Genomic DNA, 12,156 nt, shown 5'->3' with positions numbered 1-12,156 from the left:
GTTATAATTTTACAAATTAAGCACTTTACAACAAATTTGACAGAAAAATCAGTTCAATACACAACAATGTTATGTAGTAAATTACTGTATTTACAAATTTATCACCAAAATATAACGATGTATTGAAAACATTGACTAAAAAAATGCGTTGGATAATCCAGAACGTTGGATAAGCGAATGTTGGATAAGTGAGAGCCTACTGTATTTTATTTATTTACAGTATTTATATTCCGCCCTTCTCACCCCGAAGGGGACTCAGGGCGGATCACATTATGTACATATAGGGCAAACATTCAGTGCCCGTAAACACATCCAATCGAGACAGAGACAGTCAGACAGACAGACGCAGAGGCAATTTAACCTTCTCCTGAGGGGATGTTCGATTCTGGCCAAAAGGGGGAGCAGCTGCTTCATCATCCACTCTGATGGCACTTCCTCACTTCCTCATTCCAACGTTGTAAATTAGTTAAACTTGCCTCCCCACTTTTATAAGTGGTACCTTATTTCCTACTTGAAAGATGCAACTATCTTTCGGGTTGCTACGTCAGCAACGAGCAGGGGCTATATTTTATTTTTAATTGACGGGTGCTGGCCTCGAACTCATGACCTCATCGTCAGAGTGATTAATTGCAGCAGCTGCTTACCAGCCTGCGCCACAGCCCGGCCTCCACTGTATATACTCGAGTATAAGCTGACCCGAATATAAGCTGAGGCACCTAATTTTACCACAAAAAACTGGGAAAACATTGACTCCAGTATAAGCCGAGATACCAATAAAATTACATTAATTGAGGCATCAGTAGTTTAAATGTTTTTGAATCTTTACATCAAACTGTAATTTAAGATATGACTGTTCAACTCTGATTAAATCATTATTTTTAACTTCTTCAATGTAAATGTACTTATTTATCCTTTTAATAATCATAGAGTGAAATAATAAAGGTAATCATAATAATAATAATTGCAGTAAAATAATAAATTTTCTATTTTTCTACACACACAATATCTTTGCACAGAATTTTCTGCACAGAAAAGCCGCATGCATTTGTTCTTGTGCAAAATAAATCAGTAAAATGTGAAAAGTCTTTAAAACTGCAGTTTTTGAAAACTTTTCTCGCAATGGGAGGAAATTTGCTAAAATGACTCTGCTTCCTTTAACTCATTTAGCAAAAAGTCACATTCCTGAAGATGCATTCCTTTCTACATTTCTGACTAGGTATTTATTCATGCATGAACTTACGTCTTAAAATATTTTTATTTTACCCAACATAATGGGATGTCAAGGTAAGCAAGATCAAAATAAACTGATCAAAACTATTTAAAACAGTAAAAATAATGTAAATACAGGAACATATAAAACAAGTTGACAGGTTAAAAAGAGTCAAACAAATTAAACCGTAAGCATTTGGGGGTAAATCAGGGCTCAAAAGCTTTACTAAATACTAGCCATGCTTTTACTTAATGCTTAAGTAAAGCCCACACTGGCACCAGTCCCTAGGCGTGCCATTCACTACTGAAGTCGTAAGCAGTTGAAAGCTGTAAATGTCATCATAAGCACCTTAAATTCAGAGTTGTATCAACAGCCTATGCAATAATATTTAAACATGTTTTCTTATGGTAAATTTGCTTCATTATAACATTTAATGCATTCATAACAAATTGATTTTGGAGTAAATCAATAACACAATGCGTTTTAATCTGAAAAATGAAATTATTGTAACCGATCCATGCATGAAATGGGTATCTATCAGAGGATTGTTTTTTTAAAGATGTCAGAAGCAACTTGAGAACATTCTGCAAGTCGCTTCTGGTGTGAGCGAATTGGCCGTCTACAGAGACGTTGCCCAGGGAACGCCCAGATCCTGTGGGAGGCTTCTCTCATGTCCCCACATGGGAAGCTAGAGATGACAGACGGGAGCTCACCCCATGTCATGGATTCGAACTGGCAACCTTCAGGTCAGCAACCCAACCTTCAGGTCAGCAGTCCAGCCAGGACAAGAGTTTAACCCATTGCACCACAATGGCTCCCAAAAGGATGGTTGACACTTATCACTTGCATCCCGATGCAAATGATATGGCAATCATTTGAATGAGAGGCCTCCAAAAATTACAGTTGCCCATTAGGTCCAGAAACTAAAGGCTAAAAAGGCCAATTTAAAACAAATGTGGTTTGGTCTGAAAATAATCCAAACTGTGTAACGAATTTGGGAGGTAATTTTTTTTAAAAAAATGCTTGAAAAATCCCTCAACAGATGTAATCTATTATGCTTTACAATTTTACTCTTGATTTCTCTGAGATACCAATCCTTTTGCCACTTATTATTGGTTGGCAGAATTAAGCAGCCTAAAGCTTTCACTGAGAAAAATAGAGATAGTCTAAATAGAATTATGAAGGAACCCTCCAGGTGTCCAGGTTAGAGGTCACAAATGAGGACTGTGCAGGGGAATACGAAATGAGATCAGTAACAGGGAGCAGATTCAGATTAGAGGGAGGAGGAGACGTGCTTTCGAATAATCCTTTGCAAATGAGCTGCGGCTTCTTGCAGGAGTGGGGAGGGCTGCTTGGCAAATTCCCAAGGTGCGCGCTTCAGAGTCATGCAATGCTCTCTACACTTCCCAACAAGCACTAGAGCCGCACTAGATAGGCCAATATCCCTCAGCCAGGTGTTGAATCTGCAAGGCTATTCAATGCTAATCAAGCTGGCCATTTGCAGCATTCACACTTGCCTCCGACAGACAAGAGCTCTTTCTCCCACAGATATCTAAACCCCACTTGCCTCTGAGGATGCCTACCATAGATGTGGGTGAAACGTCAGGAGAGAATGCTTCTGGAACATGGCCATACAGCCCGGAAAATTCACGGCAAGCTAAATACTCCTCTGTTTAACATGCAGAATATCGACTTATGCAAGAACAAACCTCACTGGAATCAACAGGGCTTGCTTGTGAGTGCACACATAGCGGATTGCACTAAAAATCAAATTCAATTGAAAAAGACTTTTGAACTAATCAGGCTTTTGAAAAAGAAAACTAAGAAAAAATAACTAAGAAAAATAATGTAATACATTATAATAAATAAATAAATAAATAAATAATACACTATTATAATGGTATATTTATATTACATGTAATATTACTAATAATATTGCAATATAGTGTTATAGTACAATATAGCAATATATAATGTTTATATTGTAGGAGCCCCGGTGGTGAAGTGTGTTAAAGCACTGAGCTGCTGAACTTGCAGACCGAAAGGTCCCAGGTTCAAATCCCGGGAGCGGAGTGAGTGCCCGCTGTTAGCTCCAGCTTCTGCCAACCTAGCAGTTCGAAAACATGCCAATGTGAGTAGATCAATAGGTACCGCTCCGGCGGGAAGGTAACGGCGCTCCATGCAGTCATGCCAACCACATGACCTTGGAGGAGTCTATGGACAATGCCGGCTCTTCAGCTTAGAAATGGAGATGAGCACCGACCCCCAAAGTCAGACATGACTGGACTTAACGTCAGGGGAAACCTTTACCTTTAATGCTTATATTGTGCTATACAAATAATATAATATATTGGGTTCCCCTGGGGGAGAAGAGCAGTATACAAAATAAATAAATAAATAAATAAAGTATGTACATATGATTTGTAAGCTGCCCTGAGTCCCCTTCGGGGTGAGAAGGGTGGGATATAAATGTCACTAATAAATAAATAATAATAAATTAAAATGTTGATCAGAAGCAGGATCTCAGGCCCCTTCTACACTGCCCCTATATCCCAGGATTTGATCCCAAATTATCTGTCAGTGGAGACTCATATAATACAGTTTATATCACATAATCTGGGACCAGATCCTGGGATATAGAGCAGTGTAGAAGGGGCCACAGAGCAGCCTTTCTCACCTTGGAACCTTCTAAAGGTTTTTGATATTGTCTCCAAAGAAAATGGCTAATTGGCCAAGAATGCAGAGAGTCTTCCTTGGAGACTGAGAAAGTATGACTTGGTAGGTTGTCATGGCAGGACAGATCTGACAGCCCTGGTCTCCCGAATTATTAATCCAGTACTCAGACCACTATACCACACTGGCTCTACAGATCTAAAATCTCTACTAAAAAGAGATCAAAAGAGATCAGGCAATCCCCTACATTATCCAATTTCCGTAAGGAACTGAAGACCTGGTGGTGTTGGCAGGTTTTTGAGTAATTACATTGGACTACCGCCGATTTCTGGGCCTCAATATATTGCATAAGATTTCCCTAGCCTAAAATGATACATTTTAATATATTGGTTTTATGGTTCCCGTCCCCTTGATCTGGTCATGTAAGTGTGATTTATTGTTATAATTGTATTGTTTTACTTTGTTTAATAATGTGTATTATGTTGTTATGTAATGTTTGTGTTTGCTTTTATGACTGTAAACCGCCCTGAGTCCCATCCAGGAGATAGGGCGGTATATAAATAAAGTTTTATTATTATTATTATTATTATTACTACTACTACTACTACTACTACTACTAAAGGTATAGGGGGAGAATCCCAGCTATTGAGAGAGAGATTGGAAAACGCATAGAGACCAAGAAGGAAGAAAAGCAGTTATGTATTTCACAGAATTGTTCGTAAGGGCCATGTAGTCTAACTCCCTTACAGACATGACTGAAGTTCTCTTAAAAGCACTTTGTTTTCCCATTCTCCAGGTCAGGATGTGTTTCTAGGTGGCTTTCCAGGAGCGCTTCATGGAGCCCTTATCTGTGCTTCTGCTGTCCTCCAGCGCAATCTCTATGTCGACCTGGTGCGGCTACGGAGAAAAATGAAAGCCACGAGCAACAAGAAGGAAAACTGAGCCTCCGCCTCCACCTTGTGACAATACCTTGGTCTTCTTCCCTGACACAGAGAATGGTTTTACAGCTTCCTGGGTTCTTCATTTCCCTTAGCAGGGGATGCTCACTGGTGCTGAATCTAGCTTGGTTTGCTACTATGGACAGTTCCAGTTCACTAACACAACTGCGGGAGATGCTTTGTGCAATTATCATATGTAGACAGAAACACTAAGTTACTGAGTTCTATCTAGATACAAAAGCACTTTCCACTTTTAGTACATAGGTGATTATTCCTCCAAAATCTTATTGGTATTGTGCCACTGCAACAGCAGCATCTAGAGCTGTTTCCATGCTAAGTATTAATGCAGCTGCTACTACAATCACTGTTATGTCCCACTTTCCTAAGTAGTTGAGGTGGCTTCTATACAGCAACCTATGGCTGTTGTCCCACTGCTCACACCCATAGTTTAGCAGTGGGAAATATATTTGGAATGCATAAAGCCAAGTCTCAGTCACCGGTGTCTCCATTTACAAGATCCTCAGGTTTTAACTGGTGGGAATAAGCTTATTCCCAAGTCTCTGAATTTGTATTTTTTTATTAATCCCTTTTCTACCCACCTGGACCCTGAAGTGTTGGGACAAGAATATGCATAAAACATTCTTTTAAAAAACACAAAAAACTTTTAAAACAGCGAGTTAAAAAAACCAAATGCCAGACAGAACAGATACAGTATCAACCCCTCATTGGAAGTGCAACAGGTTAACTTCAGAGGTTCTTCATCGAAGTTGGTGATGAAGCGAAAACCCTGTTTTGTGTACTTGCCACCTGGCATCTCAGTGTCATGAGACATGTAAAAGGGCCTCTGTTGACGATCTCAAATTCCAGACAAGCTTATATAGGAGAAAGTGGTGATTCAGAAATCTTGGCCCCAAGCCACGTAGGGCTTTGTAGAGTGTATTACAGTTCTCTAATTGAGAGGTAATTATAGCAAGGATCACTGTGGCCAAATCCATCTTGGAATGTACTCTGAACTCTCTTCTTACTTTAGATGCTTTTTGTAGCCCAGTAATAGAGCAGAAGGACAACAGAGCCCTGCTGAAATAGAGCAAGCCCTAATCCAGAATTATATTTTTTAACACAGTGACCAATTAGTTGACTATGGGAAGTCCAAGAGTAGGGCATACCAAGAGTAGTGCAATAGCACCCTCCCAATCATATCCAACCAACACCTAAAAACTTTCTGTATCACCAGAAGAAACATATAAGCACCCTGAATCATATTAATGGATGGCCTTATACTTTATACATCACATGGATCAGAGGATCCAGTGAGGCAGCTTCCTATGAAGCATTGTTTTTCAAAATGAGAAGTGGATTTCCTGCCACCTCTAGGTTTTTTTGTTACTTGGAGGCTTTCCATGAACCATGGTTTATTTTAGGTCTAAAATTAGGATCAGATTTGAAGCTAATCCAAAAGCCCCAGTTTGCATTAGCTGTTGTTTGTTCTTAAATCTAAATTCCCAGATCATTGACAAACAGCAGCTGAAGTGTGTGGCGCTGTGAAAATAGTTATGAATTGACTGTTAATCCCAAACTTCAAAGCAGACAAGATGGTTAGAACCATGCTTTGTTTGTTGTGTGTCTTGAAATGCAGTCCGTGCTGTGGTTTCTTATCAAGAAAAATATATAGTTTGATATGATCTGAACAAAATTATTGTATGAATTCACAGGCAGAACAACACTAACAGCTGTTTCCTTTTGGTTCTTGGTTCTGGAGAGCCAATTCCAAGCCTGTTAACTGTTGATGTAAACATATTTATTTATTGTGTCAGAAGCAAATTGAGGGTAGAGTTTTCATGTATTTAAAAACACAAACTAACTTAAAAACTTGGCGTTATACTAGATTTCTTTTGACCAGAAGCTGGCCACTTGGAGTGCCTCTGGTGTCATGTGGCAGGATTCAGGTTGCATTGTAGTCGGTGGTCTGTGGTTTGCTCTTCTCCACACTCGCATGTCATGGACTCCACTTTGTAGCCCCATCTCCTAAGTTTGGCTCTGCATCTCGTGGTGCCAGAGCGCAGTCTGTTCAGCGTGTGCCCAGGGAGGAGTCTCTCATCCGGTCTCAGCCATGGATTGAGGTTCCAGGTTTTTGCCTGCCACTTTTGACTCTTGCTGCTGAGGTGTTCCTGCGAGTATCTCTGTAGATCTTAGAAAGCTATTTACTGATTTAAGGTGTTGGCATGCTGACTGATATCTGAACAGAGGATGGGCCAGAGATGTCAATACTTTGGTCCTTTCATTGCAGGCTGCTACTTCCTGACAGATGTCAGGTGATGCAGTACTGGATAAACAGTATAATTTCTCCAGTGGTGTGGGGCATAGACATCCTGTGATAATGCGGCATGTCCCATTAAGAGCCATTAAGAACTGTTTTAATGTGGTGAGATGTATTCCACACTGGGAATGCATATTCAGCAGTAGAGTAGCAAAGTGCAAGGGCAGGTGTCTTCACTGTGTCTGGTTGTGATCCTCAGGTTGTGTCAGTTAACTTTTGTATGATATTATTTCTAGCACCCACTTTTTGCTTGATAGTCAGGTATTTGGGTGTGCTGCAATGCTCCAGTGGGATTCCTTCCCAGGTCACCCTCAGAGCTCGAGATGCTTGTCTGTTCTTAAGATGAAAAGCACATGTCTGCATTTTAGATGGATTAGGAATCTGCTGGTTTTCTCTGTAACAGGCAGTAAGAGCACCTAAAGCAAATCCTAAACCAAGAACCTCTAGTCTATGATGAGCTACTCAGAATTAGAGCATGGAAAGAAAAGTATCTATGAGTTCTTCCATGATTCTATCTACCGTCAAGTAATTGGCTTTGACTGGGAAGTCTCTATAATTGTTTCCGTGCCTAGATCTTTGTGAACATTAAGACGCTTGAATACATTTGGAGCAGCGCAAGATTACTGCTTCTTTCTATATATGGAGATTGTTTTCTTTCTGATAATAGCCACATCACCACAGGAAGCCTTTCTTTTCTTTTTAGAAAAGTAGATTAAAAATTGGAGATTGCTTTATAGTGACCGAGACAACTGGAAATTTAAATCAAGAGCGATGCTTTCTAAGGAAGGCAGAGACCTTAACTGATATGTTTAGATGCATCTTAAGGACAGATTTAATCAATATAAGAGAAATGCAGCCACAGGGGTTGGAGAAAAAGAGAGGGGTTTTTAATAGTGTGTAAAGATGATGAGCATGTAGCTTTAAAAAGTATATGTTACTTTTGAAATTAGAAATAAATGAACCAGTAAGAATACATAATAAGGTGGGCCCAAAACTTCAATATATGGGAAAAATGTTATCCATAGATATAAAATGTACTTTGTGTAATAATTTAAAAGAAAACTTGCATAGGATGATGTTCAGGTGGCATAAGGTAAAGGTAAAGGTTTTCCCCTGACATTAAGTCTAGTTGTGTCCGACTCTGGCGGTTGGTGCAAGACAAAGAACTGGCGTTGCCCATAGACACCTCCAAGGCCATGTGGCATATCACCCCCAAATCAGTTGTTGAAAAAGTCCAGAATGTTTCAAAGCAATGTTGGGAATGGAATACCAAGAATAAGGAGGACTCCTTTTTCATACGCAGTGGACTTCAAAGAAGGCAGAAAGTTACCGGTCTGAGATTTATATGTTAATGCCCAACAATGTAAAGGTAGATTATGTTGTAATATTACCAGGAATATTTCTGTTGGGCATTAAGGGTAAAAGACTGGGCAGTGAACACAGATCATGTCTTTGATACACAACAGCAATGGGAACTGTTTCCTCGAACTTGGAATTGGACAGACAATTGAGGAAGGGATTGCTGAAATCGCTGATTTGGCCCAAATGGCCAAATTAACGTGAGTTCTAAAAGTTATGCTAAACTGAGACTTTCTGAAAGAGCAATAACAATCACAATATAATGATTTTTGATTATGGAAGTAGGATGATTTAAGTGGATCTGCAATGATAGATTCTATTATTATATTTTATTATAATTGAGGAGACTCAAAGCGGCATAACGTAAAAGCATTAGCATACAATTTAAAATATACAAATATGCAAACATTAAAACAGAATTAAATATAAACAATATTAAAATATTCACAGTCAAAAACCATTAAAACATATTCAAAGTTTTTGCCCCCTTTTCTTCTCATGACAGTTAGGATTGAAGGGTCACAGCCTTCCTGCATTTTTAATTATGTCTATCTTCTGTTTCTTTTCCTGCTTTCTTTTGTCTTTCTGGGTTTTTTTTTTTCATTTCTGAATATATTTTACTTTTTTGTAAGTTAGTGTTAAAAGTCAATCAATTAAATAAATAAATAATAAAAAATGCACTGGCAACCAATTCAGACGTTACAGTATCTTTCCAATTTATTCAACGGTGAGTCTCAAGGAGCACTTGGACGGCCGCCTCATTGTATCAGTTACTAAACCACTAATTTGAACTCTTTCAGAAGTCTAACATATTGAAGCTTGTAGCTGTTGTTGTAAGCTGCTTGTTCCCTCTCTCTGTCTCTTGGCTTATGCAGAGGCTTAAAGGCAGCTTCTGCAAACAGGTTGCCATGCTGGCAGAGGATAATGGGGACTGCAGTTGAAAACATCAGGATGGGGAGGGGACTAGTTTGTAAAAGATTGTTTTAGTATGTGATTTCTCTACTTGTCTGTCATTTCTAAATGTGAATGGAGCAAGAAAGATGTCAAAGGAGAAGAGTCAGGACCCAAAATACATCTCCAATATTTCCATATGGTTTGTGAACAGCAAAGGACTGGGTTTGCTTTCAACTCCAATTCATTGGAAGCTACTAAATCCAAAACATCATGGACCAGGTGGCAAAATGTATTAATAAAAATGGGACACAAAGAGAAAGAGAAAGCAGCTAGGGCATTTTAAAAGCCACTGAAGGTTTGGGTTGCTGCAAGTTTTCCGGGTTGTATGGCCATGTTCCAGAAGCATTCTCTCCTGACGTTTTGCCCAAATCTATGGCAGGCATCCTCAGGTTGTGAGGTAGGTTTGTGTGTGAGAGTGAGAAACACACATACATGAAACGTAGGCTGGGAAAAGAAAACCAATATTTATTTCTCCATGGTCTGCATTATTTACTGCTTAATTTTAAGGGTTGTTGTATGTCTTTCGGGCTGTGTGGCCATGTTCCAGAAGTATTCTCTCCTGATGTTTCACCCACATCTATGGCAGGCATCCTCAGAGGTTGTGAGGTATGGAAAAAATTAAGCAAGTAATGTTTATATATATATCTGTGGGAAGTCCAGGGTGAGGGAAGAACTCTTGTCAGTTGGAGGCCAGCTTAAATGTTCCAGTTAATCACCCTAATTTGCATTGAATGGCTACATCTACTAGCTACTTTCTGCCTGGGGGCATTCTTTGTTAACTGCCCCTAGTTCCCATGTCTCAGGGTGTTGCTTCTTATGAACAAAATCTGGCTACATGGGAACTAGGGGCAGTTAACAAAGAATGCCCCCAGGCAGAAAGTAGCTAGTAGATGTAGCCATTCAATGCAAATTAGGGTGATTAACTGGAACATTTAAGCTGGCAAGAGTTCTTCCCTCACCCTGGACTTCCCACAGAGATATATATAAACATTCCTTGCTTAGTCTTTCCATACCTCACAACCTCTGAGGATGCCTGCCATAGATGTGGGCGAAACGTCAGGAGAGAATACTTCTGGAACATGGCCACACAGCCCGAAAGACATACAACAACCCTGTGATCCCAGACATGAAAGCCTTCGACAACACATTGCTTAATTTTCTCTTTGCATATTGATGAATTCATGCTCAAAATGGAAATGCAATGAATGCAACCCGAACCACTGTGTACATTGCCGTGTTCTTCTTTTCTCATGGTATAAACTAAAAGGGAATTATTTCATATATATGTCTCTCTCTCACATACACACACTGTGAATATCTATGTGCACACAGGATCCCTATTCTCTATATTGTACAATGAGAAAATAAAACCAAGCAAAACTAGAGAAAAGACTCACAATGTACGATGCGGAGCTTAGGTGCAGCATGACTGGCAAGCTGTAGGTGGCACTGTGTCCAGCTTGATGCATTTTCCAGTTCTAGTTGGCTTAGAATAATGAGTAGAATAATTTTTGGGTGCTCTTGATATGCACATCCACAATTTGTTTGCCAGTAAGAAAAGTACAAGTGCCAAAAACTTCAAATTGTACTTGGAACACACAAAAGTCTCACAGAACTAGAGAATGATTGCATCGCCTGTTGCATGTAGAAATCAAATGAGAATTACTTGAACATAAATTGAACAATAATAATTGGTGAAAGGTATAATTATGACTTCCAGGATCTGGAAGTAAACAGATATATCTGAGAAGTCTTTTCCTAAAAAATTTAAGATATCAGATAGTAAAGGTAAAGGTTTCCCCTTGACATTAAGTCTAATTGAGTCCGATTCCAGGGGGTGGTGCTCATCTCCATTTCTAAGCCAAAAAGCCAGTGTTGTGCATTGATGCCTCCTAGGTCATGTGGCAAGCATGACTGCATGGAGCGCCATTACCTTCCCACTGAATCAGTATATATTGATCTACTCACATTTGGATATTTTTGAACTTTTTTTTATCATGTCAGGAGCGACTTGAGAATATACGGCAGGTCACTTCTGGTTTGAGAGAATTGGCTGTCTGCAGAGACATTGCTCAGGGGACGTCTGGATGTGTTATGATCCTGCTGGGAGGCTTCTCTCATGTCCTGACAAGCTAGGGCTGACAGACGGGAGCTCACCCCGCCTTGCGGATTCGAACTGGCAACCTTCAGGTGAGCAGTTCAGCCAGCACAAGGGTTTAACCCATTGAGCCATCACAGCTCCTTTTCAAACTGCTAGGTTGGCAGAAGCTGGGGCTAACAACCGGAGCTCACCCCCATCCAGCGGATGTGAACCACCAACCTTCCAGTCAGCAAGTTCTGCAGCTGAACAAACTGCACCACTGCAGCCCCTCAGTTGCATTATATTTTTGGTCTTCAGAGACCGGCGGCAGCAGATACAGGCTAAAGCAGCATCATCCACTCTGTCACTAATATTCCAGTCAGAATATTACACCACGCTTTAAAACTCTATACGTGGAATTGGAGAGATGTACCATCTTGCCTTCCTTTCAGACAGTAAAATACATTGGGTTGGCCCAGCCAGGGAACCAGCCTAAAGTTTGCTTCTCTTGTTTGCTTTTTTAAGCTGCAAAATTACTGAGTCGTGAACCTGCATCACAACCTACGTGGACTTTGTTCAGGGAGAGCAACTGACCATCCACGTGAGGCAGGAGCCGCAGTTCCTG

At 40.0% G+C, this 12,156-nt stretch overlaps 1 protein-coding gene across 4 annotated transcripts in view; it reads left to right on the top strand.

Annotated features, from left to right (window-relative positions):
- Positions 1-9,188, top strand: part of retsat (retinol saturase) — a 49,830-nt gene extending 40,642 nt beyond the window's left edge. For 3 of the 4 annotated variants that reach the window (XM_062961313.1, XM_062961310.1, XM_062961314.1), the window contains one exon: positions 4,680-4,976. In XM_062961313.1, the coding sequence (XP_062817383.1) occupies positions 4,680-4,825 (146 nt within the window). In that variant the 3' untranslated portion in view covers positions 4,826-4,976. Of the gene's footprint in view, positions 1-4,679 lie in introns of all 4 variants that reach the window. The other variant, XM_062961311.1, reaches the window with a different exon arrangement.
- Positions 9,189-12,156: the final 2,968 nt, after the last annotated feature.

Source organism: Anolis carolinensis, unplaced genomic scaffold (assembly GCF_035594765.1).
Source record: "Anolis carolinensis isolate JA03-04 unplaced genomic scaffold, rAnoCar3.1.pri scaffold_8, whole genome shotgun sequence".
Taxonomy (NCBI): domain Eukaryota; kingdom Metazoa; phylum Chordata; class Lepidosauria; order Squamata; family Dactyloidae; genus Anolis; species Anolis carolinensis.
The sequence above is the reverse complement of the archived record's forward strand: the minus strand, read 5'-3'. Positions and strand labels throughout refer to the sequence as shown.